Below are 15,900 nucleotides of genomic sequence, written 5' to 3' on the forward strand. Positions count from 1 at the left end.
TCGAGCCCGCAACCCGGGCATGTGCTCTGACCGGGAATCAAATCGCAATCTCCTGGATCCTAGGTCGATGCTCAACCGCTGAGCCACGCCCGGCCGGGCACATTGTCTCATTTTTAGAGTCAGTGTCATAAATGTGTTTGCTTTGAGAAGTAAAAGTAATATGAAATTTTGGGTCCAGTTGATAGGCTTACATGTATTTATGATTCTGACATGGTCTTCACATCAGTCATTATCCAGTTTTATTTTTGTTCTTAGAGGAACAAGTACCACTTGCCTCACTCAGCCTAGGTTTTGAAAGGGAATGGTGCTTATTTTGCCAACATAAAGCAGTCATGTTTACTTTTAGTTTAACCAGATACCTTTTGCATTCCGGCTCTTCTATATCTGTTTTACTATCGTTTTAAGATTAAGTGACTGATTATATAATTTCTGAATGTTCTCTTTTCACATTGGATATTCAAACTTAATGACTCAGAACCCTTATTCTAGTGACTAGAAACTAGTATTTGCTAGGTTAAGATAACATGAGTTATGTCCATTTGCCTTTGTAGATTTTGGCTTCAGTAACCTTTTCACTCCTGGGCAGCTGCTGAAGACCTGGTGTGGCAGTCCTCCCTATGCTGCCCCTGAACTCTTTGAAGGAAAGGAGTATGATGGGCCCAAAGTGGACATCTGGGTATGTGACTGCCTTCTCTTATGCCCATAACATCAGTTACCCTGAATCAATGACAACTATCCTCAGCCTAGACCACACACCCTGAATCAATGACAACTATCCCTCACCCCAGACCACACACCCTGAATCAATGACAACTATCCTCACCCCAGACCACACAAAATGCTGCATGTGAATTGAGATCATGCTCACTTGTTCTTTGAATTTCCAGTTCTTTATGCAATCTTTTCCCCAACAATTGTCTTATGGATTGTGCCACAGATTTCAAACCCCCCCTTTGCCTGTTCCAAAAGAAAAAACCAAGGGCAGTTGAATGGGTGCCCTTGTCAAAAACAGAAATTCTTTCTGTTGTTGCCACTTGCCTTCTTTGTAGACAATGAATACTGAGAGAAATTCTAGATATATTCCCCAAATTAATGGCTAGAAGCAAAGAATGTTATTTGACAATGACCCATATTATTTCTCATAAATAAAACAGCAAGAGAAAGTTTGTTCCATTATCTTGTGCATGACTCACATTGTCTTCAGACAAATACTATAATGGCCTCTTTTGTTTCCTCTGATGCAATTAATTGTATGTACTCTGTGTTTGGGATGCAGAGCCTTGGAGTCGTCCTCTATGTGCTTGTGTGTGGTGCCCTGCCGTTTGATGGGAGCACACTGCAGAACCTGCGGGCCCGGGTATTGAGTGGCAAGTTCCGCATTCCATTTTTTATGTCCACAGGTAAGGGTGTTGCCAGCACACAGCTTTGACTGGGTTCGTGGAAAGTTAGACATGTTAAGTTATGCTAGGAATTGAGTGATGGAGTATAAATGGCCCATTTAATAACCTTTCTTAGCTCCGGTTTGCTGAATTGGTACCTCCGCAGGCAAGGTTCCGTAGGAAGCGTGTGCAGGCTTTGGCAGCAGATAGCCCTGTCAAGTTTGTCTGAGTTTGGATCTGGGCTCTGCACATAGTGACTAGCGTGTGCCAGATTACTAAGTCTCCTGAGCTTTAGTTTCTTCATCTGTAAATGGCTGACAGTTTTGTGAGGATTATTACTGTGAGGACTAAATTAAATAATGTATGTAAAGAGTCAGTTGGCACATCACAGAGTAGTAAGGCAGTCAGTATTCCTATTTCACCCTGTCCTTCACCCCCTCTCCACCCCTTTTCAGGATAGTATTTCCATTTCCTGGGACCCACTGAAAGGTGGTAATAAATGCCAAGGCTTTGCGCTTTGGTCTTGCTGCTGTTGCATTTCCTACTTCTATGACTTGAATCCCCCAGGTTCCACAGATTTTTTATTAAATTTATTGGGGTGACGTTGGTTAATAAAGTTATATAGGTTTCAGGTGTACAGCTCTACGATACATCATCTGTATATTGTACTGTGTTCACCACGCCGTCAGGTCCCCTTCCATCCCCCTTCCCTGTGGCAGTGACCGTACTGCTGTCCGTGTCCATCCCCCTTCATCCCCCTTCCCTGTGGCAGTGACCGTACTGCTGTCCGTGTCCATCCCCCTTCATCCCCCTTCCCTGTGGCAGTGACCGTACTGCTGTCTGTGTCCATCCCCCTTCATCCCCCTTCCCTGTGGCAGTGACCGTACTGCTGTCTGTGTCCATGAGTCTTTTGTTGTTGTTGTTTAACCCTCACCAAGCTCACCCAGTCCTCGAGCCCCCCGCCTCTGGCAGCTGGCAGCCTGTTCTCTGTATCCCTGAGTCTGTCTTCACTTTGTTAGTTTATTTTGTTCATTAGCTTCCACATATGACCAAAATCATATGGTCCTTGTCTTTCTCTGACTGGCTTATTTCACTTAGCATAATGCTCTCCAGGCCCATCCATGCTGTTGCAGAGGGTAAGATTTCCTTCTTTTTCATCACTATGTAGTATTCCACGGTGTAAATATCCCACAGTTTTTTTATCCACTCATCTGCTGATGGGCACTTGAGCTACTTCCAAATCTTAGCTATATTATAAATTGTGCTGCAGTGAACATAAGGGCACATATATTCTTTCGAATTAGTGTTTTGGGTTTCTTTGGATATATTCCTAGAAGTGGAATTGCTGGGTCATAAGGCAGCTCCATTTTTAATTTTTTGAGGTAGCTCCATACTGTTTCCCCAGTGGCTGCACCAGTCGGCATTCCCACCAGCAGTGCACAAGGGCTCCCTTTTCTCCACATCCTCGCCAACATTTGTTGTTTATTGATTTATTGATCACAGCCATTCTGACAGGAGTGAGGTGATACCTAATTGTGGTTTTAATATGCATTTTCTCTGATGATTATCGACATTGAGCACCTTTTCATATGTCTCTTGGCCATCTGTGTATCCTCTTTGGAGAAGTGTCTGTTCAGGTCCTTTGCCCATTTTTTAATTGGATTGTTTGTTTATTTTGGAATTGAGTTTTATAAGTTTCTTATAAATTTTTGACATTAGTCCCTTATCAGATGTGTTATTGGAGAATATGTTCTCCCATTCAGTGGGTTGCCTTTTCATTCTGTTGATGGTTTCCTTTGCTGTGCAAAAATTTTGTAGTTTGATGTAGTCCCATTTGTTTATTTTTTTCTTTTGTTTGCCTTGCCTGAGGAGATACTTCAGAAAAAATGTTGCTATGAGAGATGTCTGACATTTTACTGCCTGTTTTCTTCTAGGATTTTTATGGTTTTGAGTCTAACACTTAAGTCTTTAATCCATTTTGATTTTATTCTGGTGTATGGTGTAAGTTGGTGGTTTAGTTTCATTTTTTGCACGTACCTGTCCAATTTTCCCAACACCGTTTTTCGAATAGGCTATCTTTACCCCATTGTATGTTTTATCTCCTTTGTCAAGTATTAATTGACTATAAGTATTTTTTCAAATAAGTAGTTAGCAGGATAAGTAGCTCTTAGAAAAATTTAACACTGAGAAGAAATACCGCATATCCAGAATCTTTGTCACCATTAATATGCACATAAGAAAAGAACATTTTAAAGACAGCGCAGTGAGTAATCAATTTTTTTGGCTTAATCATGTTTTCATTTTAAGGGCCAACATACAGAGTGTATGTCCTCTAGGGTTGGACATAGCATAGGCACATGGGCATTGCATTTTGGAATAACTAACTTTATTCCTTAGAGTTAATGACTTAATACATAGTATGTCAGATAATGATACGTGCTGTGGGAAAACTAAATAAGGAAGGAGGTTTAAGAATGGTGGGTTGTAGGTTATTTGAAAAAAAGTATTCGACAAAGCAGCATTCCCACCAGCGGTGAATGAGAGTGCCTGTTGTTCCACATCCTCACCAGCATTTGATGTTATCAGCGCTTCGAAGTTTTGCCATTTTAATAGCTGTGTGGTGTGGTGTCTTATTTTATTTGCATTTCTGTGATGATGTATGGTGATGAGCATTTTTCTGTGCATATTTACCATCTATAAATCTTCTTTGTTGATATGTCCGTCCAAGTGTTCTGCCTATTTTTTAAATCGAATTGTTTTCTTATTGTTGAGTCACTCTTTAGTTTTGAAACACTTTTTTTTCTCTTTGCTACTCAGACACCACATTCTCCAATTCTCCTTCTGTCTCTCTGGGTGCACCTTCTCATTCTTCTCTGCCAGATTTCCCTTTCTCTGTTTAACCTTTTAACTCGTTCCTTCTTTGACCATCTTTCTGATCTATCTTACTGCCATGGCTGCAGAGATCCCTGGGGTGTTCAGTCCCCAATTGGTGCTCAGTCAACTTTCTGGCCCAGACCTCTCCTCCAGAATGAAGGGCTATATATCTAAGTAGTTGCTACTGATCAGCTTCACTTTCATGCCTCAAATTCACATCAATGGAAACATTTTAAAAACTGACTTTAACTCCCCTGACCCCCCAATTTCTCTGTTCTCTGTTCCCTGTTTTAAGGAATGACATCACTATCTGACCAAGGCAGAAACTAGCTTTGATGTCTCCTCCACTTTCACCACCGCAATAGCCAACCTATTACCAAATCCTATAGATCCAACTCTCCGTTCCTGTAGCACCTTCTGCAGTGGCTCTTGCCTGGATTAAATTACAGCCAGTTAAATGGATTCATGGCTCCAGTCTTGTCCCTCCCTAATCTGTTCTTCACACTGCTGTGTGAGTAATCTTTGTGAAACATGAATATAAAAACAATACACACACACAGATCTGATCGTATCACTTTCCAACTAAATTTGTCAATAGTTTACCATTGCCTTTAGGCTAAAGTTTACTCCTTAAAGTGACTAGAGCTGTAACTTTCAAACATTTTTTATCATGACCATAATAAAAATATATATTTTATACTGTGACCTAGGACCTCCTCCACATACACACACATGCACAATTAAACAAAAGTTTTCTAAAACGCAAAACTTGCCTTTACTATGTACACTGTTTTATTCTATTACATTAAAAATGCTGATTATAACTTACTAAGTTGACCTCATGACTGCTGTCTAAAAAAGCAATGGCAGAGAAATACCTTTATGATCTGGCTCCTATCTCTTCAGCCCCAACTCCCATTCTGCATCTGGTCACCCTGATTTCCTTCTGGTTCCCTGAATAAGGGGTGTTCTCTGGATTAATTCTCTCTGCCTAGAATACTTCTTCCTCCCCCACTCCACCCACTCCTGTATTTTAGAATAAGAATTAGATGTGATAGAAATAAGAATTTAGATCATTTCTACCATCCTTTTGGTCCCTGGACTTTTACTGTGGAACTTAGAAAACTTTTTATTGTGATTACCTCTTTCATTATGTATCTTCTGCACTGGTGGACTATGAGCTTAGAGAAAGTAAAGACAAAACATGTTTTTTTCAGTTATGTATAGCCTAGCACCGTGTCTGGCATGTGGTAGGACTTAGTAAATAGTAAGTAGATAGTAAATGGAATCCTGCTTTAAACCTTCCACTGGCTTTCATTTACACTTAGAATAAAATTCAAAAAGTCATTGTCATTATGGCCTACAAGGCACCACTGTGACCCCCCGCCCGAATCTCGTCTCCGGCAGCGTTCTGCCCAGCACACACAGTCCTGCCCCTCAGGTGCTGGCGTAGCCTCCCTCCTCCCCGTGCTTGAGGCTTCTGGTTAAGCGCCCCCAGAGAGGCCTTTCCCGACTGGCCCGCCATCCTTTGCTCATAACTCGACTGCCTGTCTCACAGCGCTTTTCACCGCCTGGCATTATTTGTTTATTGTGTCCCCATGCTCCATCTCCGCTGTCTCCTGATAGTAATACGGTTTTGGTTTTGTTCAGTGCTGTATACCCAGGACTTAGGACAAAATATTTGTAGAATGAATGAATGCATGCATGCATAGGTTTGTTAAAATGCTAACTACCAAAACCCCTCCAGAGTGTGCACTCATATTCAGATAATAATATTAATAACATTTCTTTATGGCTTTCGGGTTTACACAGTATTTCCTGTACTTGATCTAATTTGAACTATATAACTGTACTATGGAATTGGTATTGACACCTATTATTTTATCATTTTGCCAATGAAGTTTAAGAAGCTCAAGTTTAAAGAAATTAGTTTATTTGCCTAAAGGCATACAGGTAATAAATGACTAAGTCAGTACTCATTTCAATGTTTGTTCTATACCACTCTGCAGTAGAAAGAACAAGACCGACAGACCACTTCCTCTGCTCTCCAGGGTCCCCTCTCCCCTCCATCCCCACCCTTTGCATCATGGCAGAAGATTTTTACTCAAGCCCTACTAGAGCTGGCTTCATGCGTGGGTGATGGTCCAGCAGCTAACATGTTGTCAATCACATTGGCTGTTAGTGCTTAGAAATAAACTCTAGCATTTAACTACTTAGAAAGAACTCACTGTTGTAATAGGATCTAAGTTAACATCAAAGTTTAAAAACTCAGAGAACACCAACATAATTATTCTAAATGTGGTCATTTTTTAATCCTAGACATGTAATTCCTTAAGTAGGAATAAAAATTTTTGTAAAATTAAGTACAGAAAATGAGAAGCAACCCAGTCTAGGAAGTGAGTAGATGATTGCTGTTACCGGTATGATCTCTCCTGCCCTCGAGGATATCCATGTGCTCAGCCTTCCCTGACATTGTAGGCCAGAATCCCCAAGGCCCATCAGAGAATGTTGTCCAGAGGGTAAGGCACAGGAGAAAATGGATTCATACGGTCGTTTAGCCTTTGCTTAGCTTAGACCTCCTATACATAAAGCTTCAGGTTCATATGAAGGAAACCTAGAGTCTGTCCTTAGAACCCTTTTTCTGCATACACCTCTTTTCTGGACACAGTGGCACCTCACTAGACCTAGAGGTAATTCTTCCTGCAGAGGTTGGGGCCAGCTACCTTCCAGCCTGTGAGGCCACTGTCACTGCTCTACAGAAGGTCATGTGGTTGAAGAAAGTCCTAAAGAACAAGATCCTTTTCTCCTTCAGTCCATTGTCATAGACTTGAGCTGAATTTATCCATTTTTCTGCCAAAAGGATCTAGAGACTCCAGCAGAGCTGGTATCATTTTCTAAATTAGCACTTGGGAAGCAAAGTGGGGAAGGCCGAGCTGAATTCCAGAGTATCTACAGCTGTGTAGGAGGCTGTGCATACAGATGGGTACAGTTAGTTCCAGAATTCTAAGCATCTCTTTATTGTCAGTAATGTGTGAAATGAAATATCCTCACACTTAGTGGATATTTCTATGCCCGGTTCTTGTTTGTTTGATATAAGCTTCCCTTCTTGGGCACCCTGACATATGCTAAAGACATACTTTCCCATTGGAATGACAGTGGTATAAATTTAAAAGAAGGATTACTCAAGGCCGAATTGACTGTCTGCCACCTAGTTTTATAATTCTGCACATCTCCCCCCTCCCAAGAAAGTCACCCCTTTACTCAGGTCTGTGTCACTGTTCACCGTCTTCCTCAAACCCAGTGGCCCCGGGCATGGTGTAAACATTCTGTAAACATTCTTAATGACAGAAGCATCATCATCAGTCACCTATAGACTTTTACACCAGACTCTCGTGCCTTATTATTATTGAAGAGTTAGGTAGCTTGCTGATGATCTGAATTATTAGTTGCCTTTATGTACATTTGTTGTGTATGTGGTTGTGTAAATGACCAGGTCAGGTAGGTCACTTCTAGTTTTAAAAAGGTTTTGATCTACTATAGACTTTCTTTTTGATCTACTATAAACTTATTTTCCTTGACCAGTATTTTTGGATTAAATTTCTCAGAGCATTCCAGAAAGTAGTTAGGGAAAATGCTGAGCCTAAATTATAGGCTTAAAAGTTGAAACTTGCTGGTTTTTTTGAGCTGTTGCAGAAGATGAGAGCTGGCCTGGCCACATGTGTTAGCGATGCTTTCTCTGACTCCCACTCCCACTGAGGGAAGCCAACTTAAATTTTTTGAGCAACAGACTTATTCACTACTAATATATTTTTAAAACCCATACAGGCCTACTTCTTAAAGCCTAGTTTGTCTTACTCACCATACTAACTGCTAGCAAATGTAGTGAGATCAGTCATTTATTTAACTGAAGGAAAATTAATTTACAGTGAAAAACACTGCAGTGATAGCGAGTGCATAGAGAGCTCTCGTGGGACAGTATTTTGAGTCTTTATTGATTAGGCTTCATTGTGACTTAATGAATTGTAATACTGCACAAGCATTTTATCACTGGGAATGGAAGACCCAGGCTTACATAATGCATCTGATGGAGACCGTATTGTGCAGCTCCTGCCAAAAGCTTCTGCTTGGACTCAGATAGCTCTGCCCTGATTGGCTTCTTTATCAGGAACCTCACAGAAGCTTGACCGGCTAAAAGCATTTTGTTTAGTGGGAATGGGGCAGGAGATTAAAGTAGCTCACCCATCAGTCTCCATATACTGAGGGGCTCAGAGTCCTCAAAACATTTCTCTCATACCTTTTTGAGGCTTACTGTACCACAAGGGAGAAAATCTGTGTAGTGCTTTCGTGTTAATGAATGCAGAAATCATAAATGATGTTGGCAAAGAGGCTAGATCTGTGTGGTTCAGAGTTAAGCAGGCCTCCTCTGACCATCTCCATGGCTTTACGTTATATAATAGAAAACCAGTGGGTAAATACTGGCACGGCCCTATTCAGTATTGCTTTTTTCAAGCAAACTGTCTCTTGGATTATAGAGGAAAATCAAGGAAAGGAAGAAGTTCTGAGGGGAAGGACTCCAGAGAGTTGGACAATAGCTCACATTCATTGAGCACTTTGTACATGTCAGACACTGTTGCATTAACTTATTTAATATCCAAAACAACCCTATGAGGTAGGCAGCTCTTGTTCCTTGATAGACAAGAAAATTGAGGCATGGTAAGGTTAAATAATGTGCTCAGAATCACACAGCTAGTAAGTGGCAGAGCTGAGATTTGAATTCTGGCAGTCTGGCTGCAGAAACTGTCTGTCTTTGATTATAATTTAATTCTCAATAAATACATATCTGCCAAGTTACCCCAAGTATCAAGAGAATCCTGGAATAGACACTTTGCCCATCTACAGCTGGATTATTTATTGAGAAAAAGAGTATCAAGTAAAACTGAGCCAGAATTTTGTCCTATAATGATTGATATTAAGACTTAAAATTATATTTGAATAATGGTATGATAGCAGAAGCAACAAACTTTTTCTTAAAAAATATAAACTGCAAATTGGACAGCCTCTAGTGTAACAGTAGCCCAGGGCTAGAGGTAAATATTGACATTACCAGCATTGGAGCCAGCATCTACTAATGCTGAGTCTTAATTCTGACAGCATCACATCCACCGAGAATGAAAATAAGGAAAGTTCAAGAAATAGGTGTTATTTTCTAATAAATTGACATACATGAGTCAAAAGGTTGATAAACTGTTAACACTGAAGAGAAAGCCTCTTAGCCTGTTTACTGATTCCTAATAGAAGCTTTTCTTACCAGCTCCCTCTATTTGCTAAATTGTCCCAAGCCATCTCCCTTTGGCCTCTGTGTTCAGCCACAGAAAGTGCCTCACAGGATATAGTTATAAAGAACTTTATTTCTACCAGAACATTCTGATAATAATTTGCAGGAAACATTGGTGTTGGGATTTGAATTTAAATCAAGAATTTTCCACGTTCTTGTCTGATCTCTTGCTGTCCCGTTATCCTTCTAGAAATTTTACTGAGTATTTCAGTCCCAGAACTCCCATTTATTTTTCTTTCACCAGAAGAACTAAAAGCAAATGGTTTCAAAATGAGGCATTTTATTCCTCAGTGCCATTGCATTAGAAGAACTGATCTCAGTGCTTATTTTATGAGTCCAATCTCACTAGAACCAGCACTATTATAGGTTAAGTTCCGTTACGGCTAATTCCAGTATTATATATTTTTTTTGTTTGGGTAAAGCTGTAGTGTTGACTATTACTGCAAATAAAGTCCCTTAACTTGCAAGTTAGAAATGCTTATATAGTTCTATTGTGACGGTAATATATCAAAATTTAATTTATAGAGCACAAATCTTCCAATCCCTATAGCACCATTGTTCTAACAATATCCAATATAACAAAATTTCATTGCAACAACAATGATATCTTGTATATTTTTGTATTTAACATTTATGCAATCTCTGAATTCATCTATAGGATAGCACATTCAGTGTATGTTATTTATACATTGAAATGTCTTATTTCAATACCATTTGTCTTCATTGTTTAGATTTTAAAATATTCACTATGTAAAATAGGTTTGACCTCAGCAGACAGCTGACAATGACAGGGTTTCCTTGGGCATATTAAAAATGTCATTTCAAGGGCTTAGTTCACAGCAGAGTGAGGATTCTAACTCTGGCCAACTTCCTACCAAAAGAAGATATTTTGGCAGAAATACCTATGCTTTTTTAATGATTTACTTTTTAATTGTTTATATAGGGATCATGACATAGCAAGATAGTCACACTGTGTTAACCATGGTATGACAGGATCAGACTGTTATGACAGACTTTATGTTCTTTTCATTAAGAAAAACAGCATGTTTTGTGCATCGTTTTTCTTTTTGGAAAAGGCAGATAGCATTAAAGAGGAACTCTGGATCACAGACATCTGTAAGTCCACATACAAAGTGAGGGTGTAGACTCTTACCAAAGCTGTGTTGCTCGGCCCGGAGACGGCTGTTGCAGACCATGTGTCAGTCTTGTTCTGTGAGTCTGCTGTACTAGCATCAGTTCTCTCCAGACTGGTGCCTGAGCTGGACAAAATGAATGGATAACAGATTCAGGCAGTTTATCACACAATATCCTTGTTTTGTGAAGCTTAAGACTTTAGTGCCATTTAACTTTTTTTAAAAAATATTCATTTTCCAGGGAAACATGTTTTAGAGATTTAATAACCAATTTAGTTTTGTTTCCTTTTTGGATTTTGAGATTTGAGAAAAGTCCTTTGAAGTTTGAATTGCTCTGGAGAATTAAACATTATTAAGAAGCTTGTTAAAAATATTGAAAATAAACAACTCTTGGGCTAAGTGCTTTGGAATTACCTTTGAACACCTAGTATTACAATGAGTACACAGGAAACCAGACCACACCCTTCCTCCAAGCACCTGTAAGGAGCACGCATTTCCTGGATGATTGCTCCTTCCCTGCATTCTTCCCATGTCTCCGGGCCACAGATGTCTTCTGTTTCCCCAGCAGTTCTATGTGGTCAGAAAGAATCTGTGACTCAGCTTCTTTCAGACCACTCCTCTGCCCACAGAGCTGAAAATGACTGCTTTGCTATGTCCCATACTTGGGTGTCACATGAGGGTTTAAGGGACAGTTGGCATTCCCTCCATTATAGGATCAGCCTTCAGATGCAGTTCCTTAAGTTTTCGCTCATCCCTTCTCCTTGTCTGTGACTCCTTGCTTGGGGAAGCCTGTTGTTTCCAGCCTTCCAGCTCAGTCTTCCGTACCATGCAACAAGCTGAGTACTCAACAGAGTCCTCTCTTCTGGAGGGCATTTAGCCCTTAGCATTGTGCGCCTGCCTGCTCAGTTCATCTTAGTCCAACTTGTCACCCTCCCTTAATGGCCTTTCCAGCAGGTTCATGGTCTTCTGGCCATGAATTTATGTAGCCCACTTTTTATTAATTTGGCTTATAGGTAGGTGACTCTATCATGATGAAACCTGTGGGGATTACGTGACATTTGATCTGTCAGAAAGGGAATGAAGTTGATTTAATTTGTTTTTATTAAGGTATACTGGCTACTACTTAAAACATCAATAATTAATTTATTTTAGGTACTGTATGGCTTAAGAATTCTGGCTTTGGAGTAAGACTGACCAGAATTTATATCCTGGTCAAGTTTCTTCACTTCTCTGATTTTTAATTTATTTTTCTATAAAATTGATGTAATAAGTTATAGGAGTTGTCTGAAATAAATGCTTAAATTAACGGAACTTAAAACATTTATCACTCTGCCCTGGTCGGTGTGGGTCAGTTGATTGGCCATCGGCCCGCGCATTGAATGGCCACCAGTTCAGTTCCAGGTCAGGGCACATGCCTAGGTTTCGCGCTCTTCCTGGTAGGGAGCGCGCAGGAGGCAGCGGGTCCATGTCTCCGCCCCCCTCCCCTTTCCCCTCCCCTCCCCCTTCAAAAACCAATTTAAAAATTTTTTTTAAAAAGTTTAGCACTCTGTCTAGCATATACGTGCTCAATAAATACTAGTAGTTATTATTAAATAATATATTTGAAGAACCATTCTTTTAATCTCCTTCCCTCCTTCCCTGTGTTGCTTTTTACTCTCTCCTATGTGTCTTTCACTCTTACTCTCTTAGCATGCTAAAGATCTATTAACACTTTTAGTTAAATCCACAGGATTTATGGAGAGTACCTGCGAAAGCCTTGGTTTGTTACGTCATAACCTTGATGCTATAGCAATGCGCACATGCAAATGTCTCAAGTGGTCATCTGATTTACACATTATGCTCTCCAGCCTCAGAACTGGTCAGGAAGTACCTCCTGTGCGAGACAAAGAGTTCTAAAGCCTTGGAAATCATCCGATCCAGGCTTTTGTCCTAAAACATTGCCACATCTCAGCCCTCTGTAAAATGATAGTCGTCTTGTTTTCCTAGCTTGAAGCATGGAGAATGCTTATTCAATGCGGGTTCTTAGACTCTGACTATTGAAGTTGTTTGAAGGAACTGTAGCAGTCATCCAGTCCAGTATTCCTTCACCTGCATTATTGAGGGCCTGTTAGCTACCAGGTGTCAGAGCAGGCTCTGGGGATGTACAGCTCAGTGAAACAGTCACCATCCCTGAAGGACTCCCAGTTCTCCTCACACCTAATGCTGTAAGTCCTTCTAGTGACAAATGGTAGCCTCTAATTAAACATTTCTAGTGATAATAAGTGTATTATTTCACAGGACAAACCATTCCCTCTTAATACGGTTTATTATAGAGTTGGAGGGGGGACCAAGAAGTTCATTCTATCCACTTGTTTCTGGACTCAGTTTTTCACGTGAAACCTTACTCAGAACACTAATCTATGAAACGGATGGAATTGGCTGTGCTTCAGGTGTGGCCCTGCCCACTTGACACCCCCTGTCCTTCCTCAAGAGGCCCTGATCAGATCCTTAGGCCTAGAAGTTTGGATCAACTCTAATATTTGGGGAAGATTTTTCCTAAGTTGAATTTGATGCTTCCTAATGACTCCAAGTTCAGGCCCCTGGAGCAGCAGCACAGTATAAATTAACTTTGTTTTATGAAACTCCTCCAGATACTTGAATAATCAGTATGCCCCTTCCTGCCTGCACCTCTTCTCCAAGCTAAACCAGCCTCATGCCTTTGACCTTTCTTCAAGGGGCATGTTTTTAAGTTTTAGTCGGGATTCTTTCTTAAGTTATTCTTCTTTTTCTAGCCTGGAAACTGGAGATAGAACTTGTGTCTTCGGATAATTTGAAGTTAGTTTTTAATTCCCTTTCCCCATCCTTTATTTTTCACCCTCTCAGTCTAAACACTTTCAGTCTCTTAGAGAGAGTTGTTTATTATCAAGATGTTAAAGACCTGGCCTTCTTCACTCCCACTTTAGGACCCCGCCCACACCACAGCTTGCTCTCCACAGTCATCCAGATGCCTGTGAGCACCACAGGGCCGGGCCTGAGCTGTGCATCCTCTAGTTCACGCACTGTAGGAGGATTAGCTTTCAGGGCCCACGGTGATTTTCACCGGGAGAACCAAGACATCTCAGGCAAAACAAGTGAAAGTAGCTCTGGAGGAAAGCTGCCCCTCTGGAAGCCATAAGCTGAGCAGCATGTTCCTGCATTGCCCAGAGTGCTTCAGTTTTATTCATATCAAAGGCCCTGCCTTTCCGGTGGGAACAAGTGGTAGAGCCATTCTGAATTAAAATAGTGTACTTCTTGGCATCTGGAAGAGTTGGGCTGAAGCCCCATCTTCTCTCTATTCATTTTAACTGACTTGAGTGTGATTTCTTCTGTTAGGTTTGAGAGCATTTCATTCCCTTTGTTTTCTCTCTCTTTCCATATCTTATGTAGAATTGTGCATTCAAGTCTAGTTTGAATTTAATCTCATGAGCTATATATATGACATTTAGGAAGTAAGAGTGATGCTAATAAATGCTCTGGCTTTCTGCATGTTGTCGTTTTTTACCATCTGTGCAACATAAGAAAGGGGCTAGTTTTCTGTCCCTTTGCATGCTGGATATTATGTAGAGCATACGAGGTAAAAGTGGTTGTTTTTAGGTATTGCCGCTGTAACCCGGAATTCTTAACCTGGGACTCGTAAACACCTGGTGAATCTGTGTCATGCTTCCTTGGCTCCCTGAACAGCCTAAAGTTATGTGCACATTTTTGTGTATAAATTCTTGTTTGCATTTTTCTGGGGATTTTTCAAGGCATCTGAGATTAAAAAAAATGGGTACAGATGACTAGATAGAGGTTTCAAGATCCTGCAATTGATCTAGATATGTCTTCTAATCAGGACATACTATGGTGGTGTTGATTTATTTTGTATTTAAGGAAATTGTCATTTAAAATCTCTGTTTTAAATCAAACCTATATCTGAATGTCATTCTGCCTTGGTCATTGAATCAGGACCAATGTGGTGACCTTTTATGCCCTAAATGCTACATGGAAACCAAAAGAAAACAGAAGAGTGCCATCTAGAGGTCCAAACAACAATTTCACGTCTTTGGAATCAGGCCCAGGCCTTCTACACAGGGGTCTTTAGCTTTAGTAACTTTCTAAATTAAGAACATTTTTTTCCTTAGGTAATTACAGACGATAAAGGTGTGTGTTGATGACATTTATAATTTATTCAGATGCTACAATTGTGGGTTCTATTCTAGCTACTCTGGAAACATAATTTTAATAGAAGTTTAATGCTGTAGATATCATTTCCTCTATTTTTTAGGGATATAGGGACTTCAGGCTTTAGAATCTACACTGCATTTGAATATACTTTTAGTCACAAAACTAGAACAAATTAATGCCTGCTAAAATCATTTTAATATAGGGACTTTGTTGTATTTTCTAAGTTAGAATAAGTTAATTAAGAGTAATTTGCCTTAACTACCCATAGTATTCCTTTCAGGACAGTGATATAGAATAGTATTTGCCAAATGTTACAGAAATTGTAGGATTGCAGAGTTGAATTCACTCTGGAAAAATAGACAAGCAGAATTTATGTCCATGTGAAGACGTATAACAGGGTAGTCAGGAGTAGCTTTGAGTCCCAGCTGTGCCGTTACTTTGAAGTGCTGAGTTTGTTAACTTATTTCTTCTTCTTTTCTAAATGGTGCTGATAATAGTATGTAATTTAAAGTTGCTATGAAGATTGAATGAAATAAAGTTGGTAATCACAGTGCTTTGTATATAAAAAGTCTTTTAAACTTAGCAATAATTGATTGTTGTTAGTATCACTGGCCAATTTTGTTTTCAGGACAGCTGTAATGAAATAGAAACAGAAAAATTTTAAGCCTATGTCTTAATAGAATTTTACAGTTTCAAAAAGCATTTTCACAAATACAATCTTGTTTGGTTAGAGTAAATATTTAATAAATTTTTATTTGTCCATATATTCAGTAGCTATGTTTTCAGCTCATATAGGTGTAATAATCATCTTTGGTATTAGAGACTTGATTCTGGAAACAGCAGTAGGGAAGACATGGACCATATTATGTTGTGGTGGGGGAGTTAGGCAAGTAAACAAATAAATAAGATGATTTCACAAGTCATTAGTGTGAAGACTACTAGTGGATGTAATAGAGAGTGACTGGAGGCCTAGTTTAGGTGGCCAGGGAAGAGCTTT

At 39.9% G+C, this 15,900-nt stretch overlaps 1 protein-coding gene across 3 annotated transcripts in view; it reads left to right on the forward strand.

The window, feature by feature from the left end:
• The window catches only part of SIK3 (SIK family kinase 3), a 260,030-nt gene that overhangs the window by 207,172 nt on the left and 36,958 nt on the right, over positions 1-15,900 (forward strand). For all 3 annotated transcript variants that reach the window (XM_087821520.1, XM_087821521.1, XM_087821522.1), the window contains exons 5-6: positions 552-676; positions 1,277-1,400. In XM_087821520.1, the coding sequence (XP_087677646.1) occupies positions 552-676; positions 1,277-1,400 (249 nt within the window). The remainder of the gene's footprint in view (positions 1-551; positions 677-1,276; positions 1,401-15,900) is intronic.

The sequence above is a fragment of the Miniopterus natalensis genome, chromosome 11 (assembly GCF_054644295.1).
Source record: "Miniopterus natalensis isolate mMinNat1 chromosome 11, mMinNat1.hap1, whole genome shotgun sequence".
NCBI lineage: Eukaryota > Metazoa > Chordata > Mammalia > Chiroptera > Miniopteridae > Miniopterus > Miniopterus natalensis.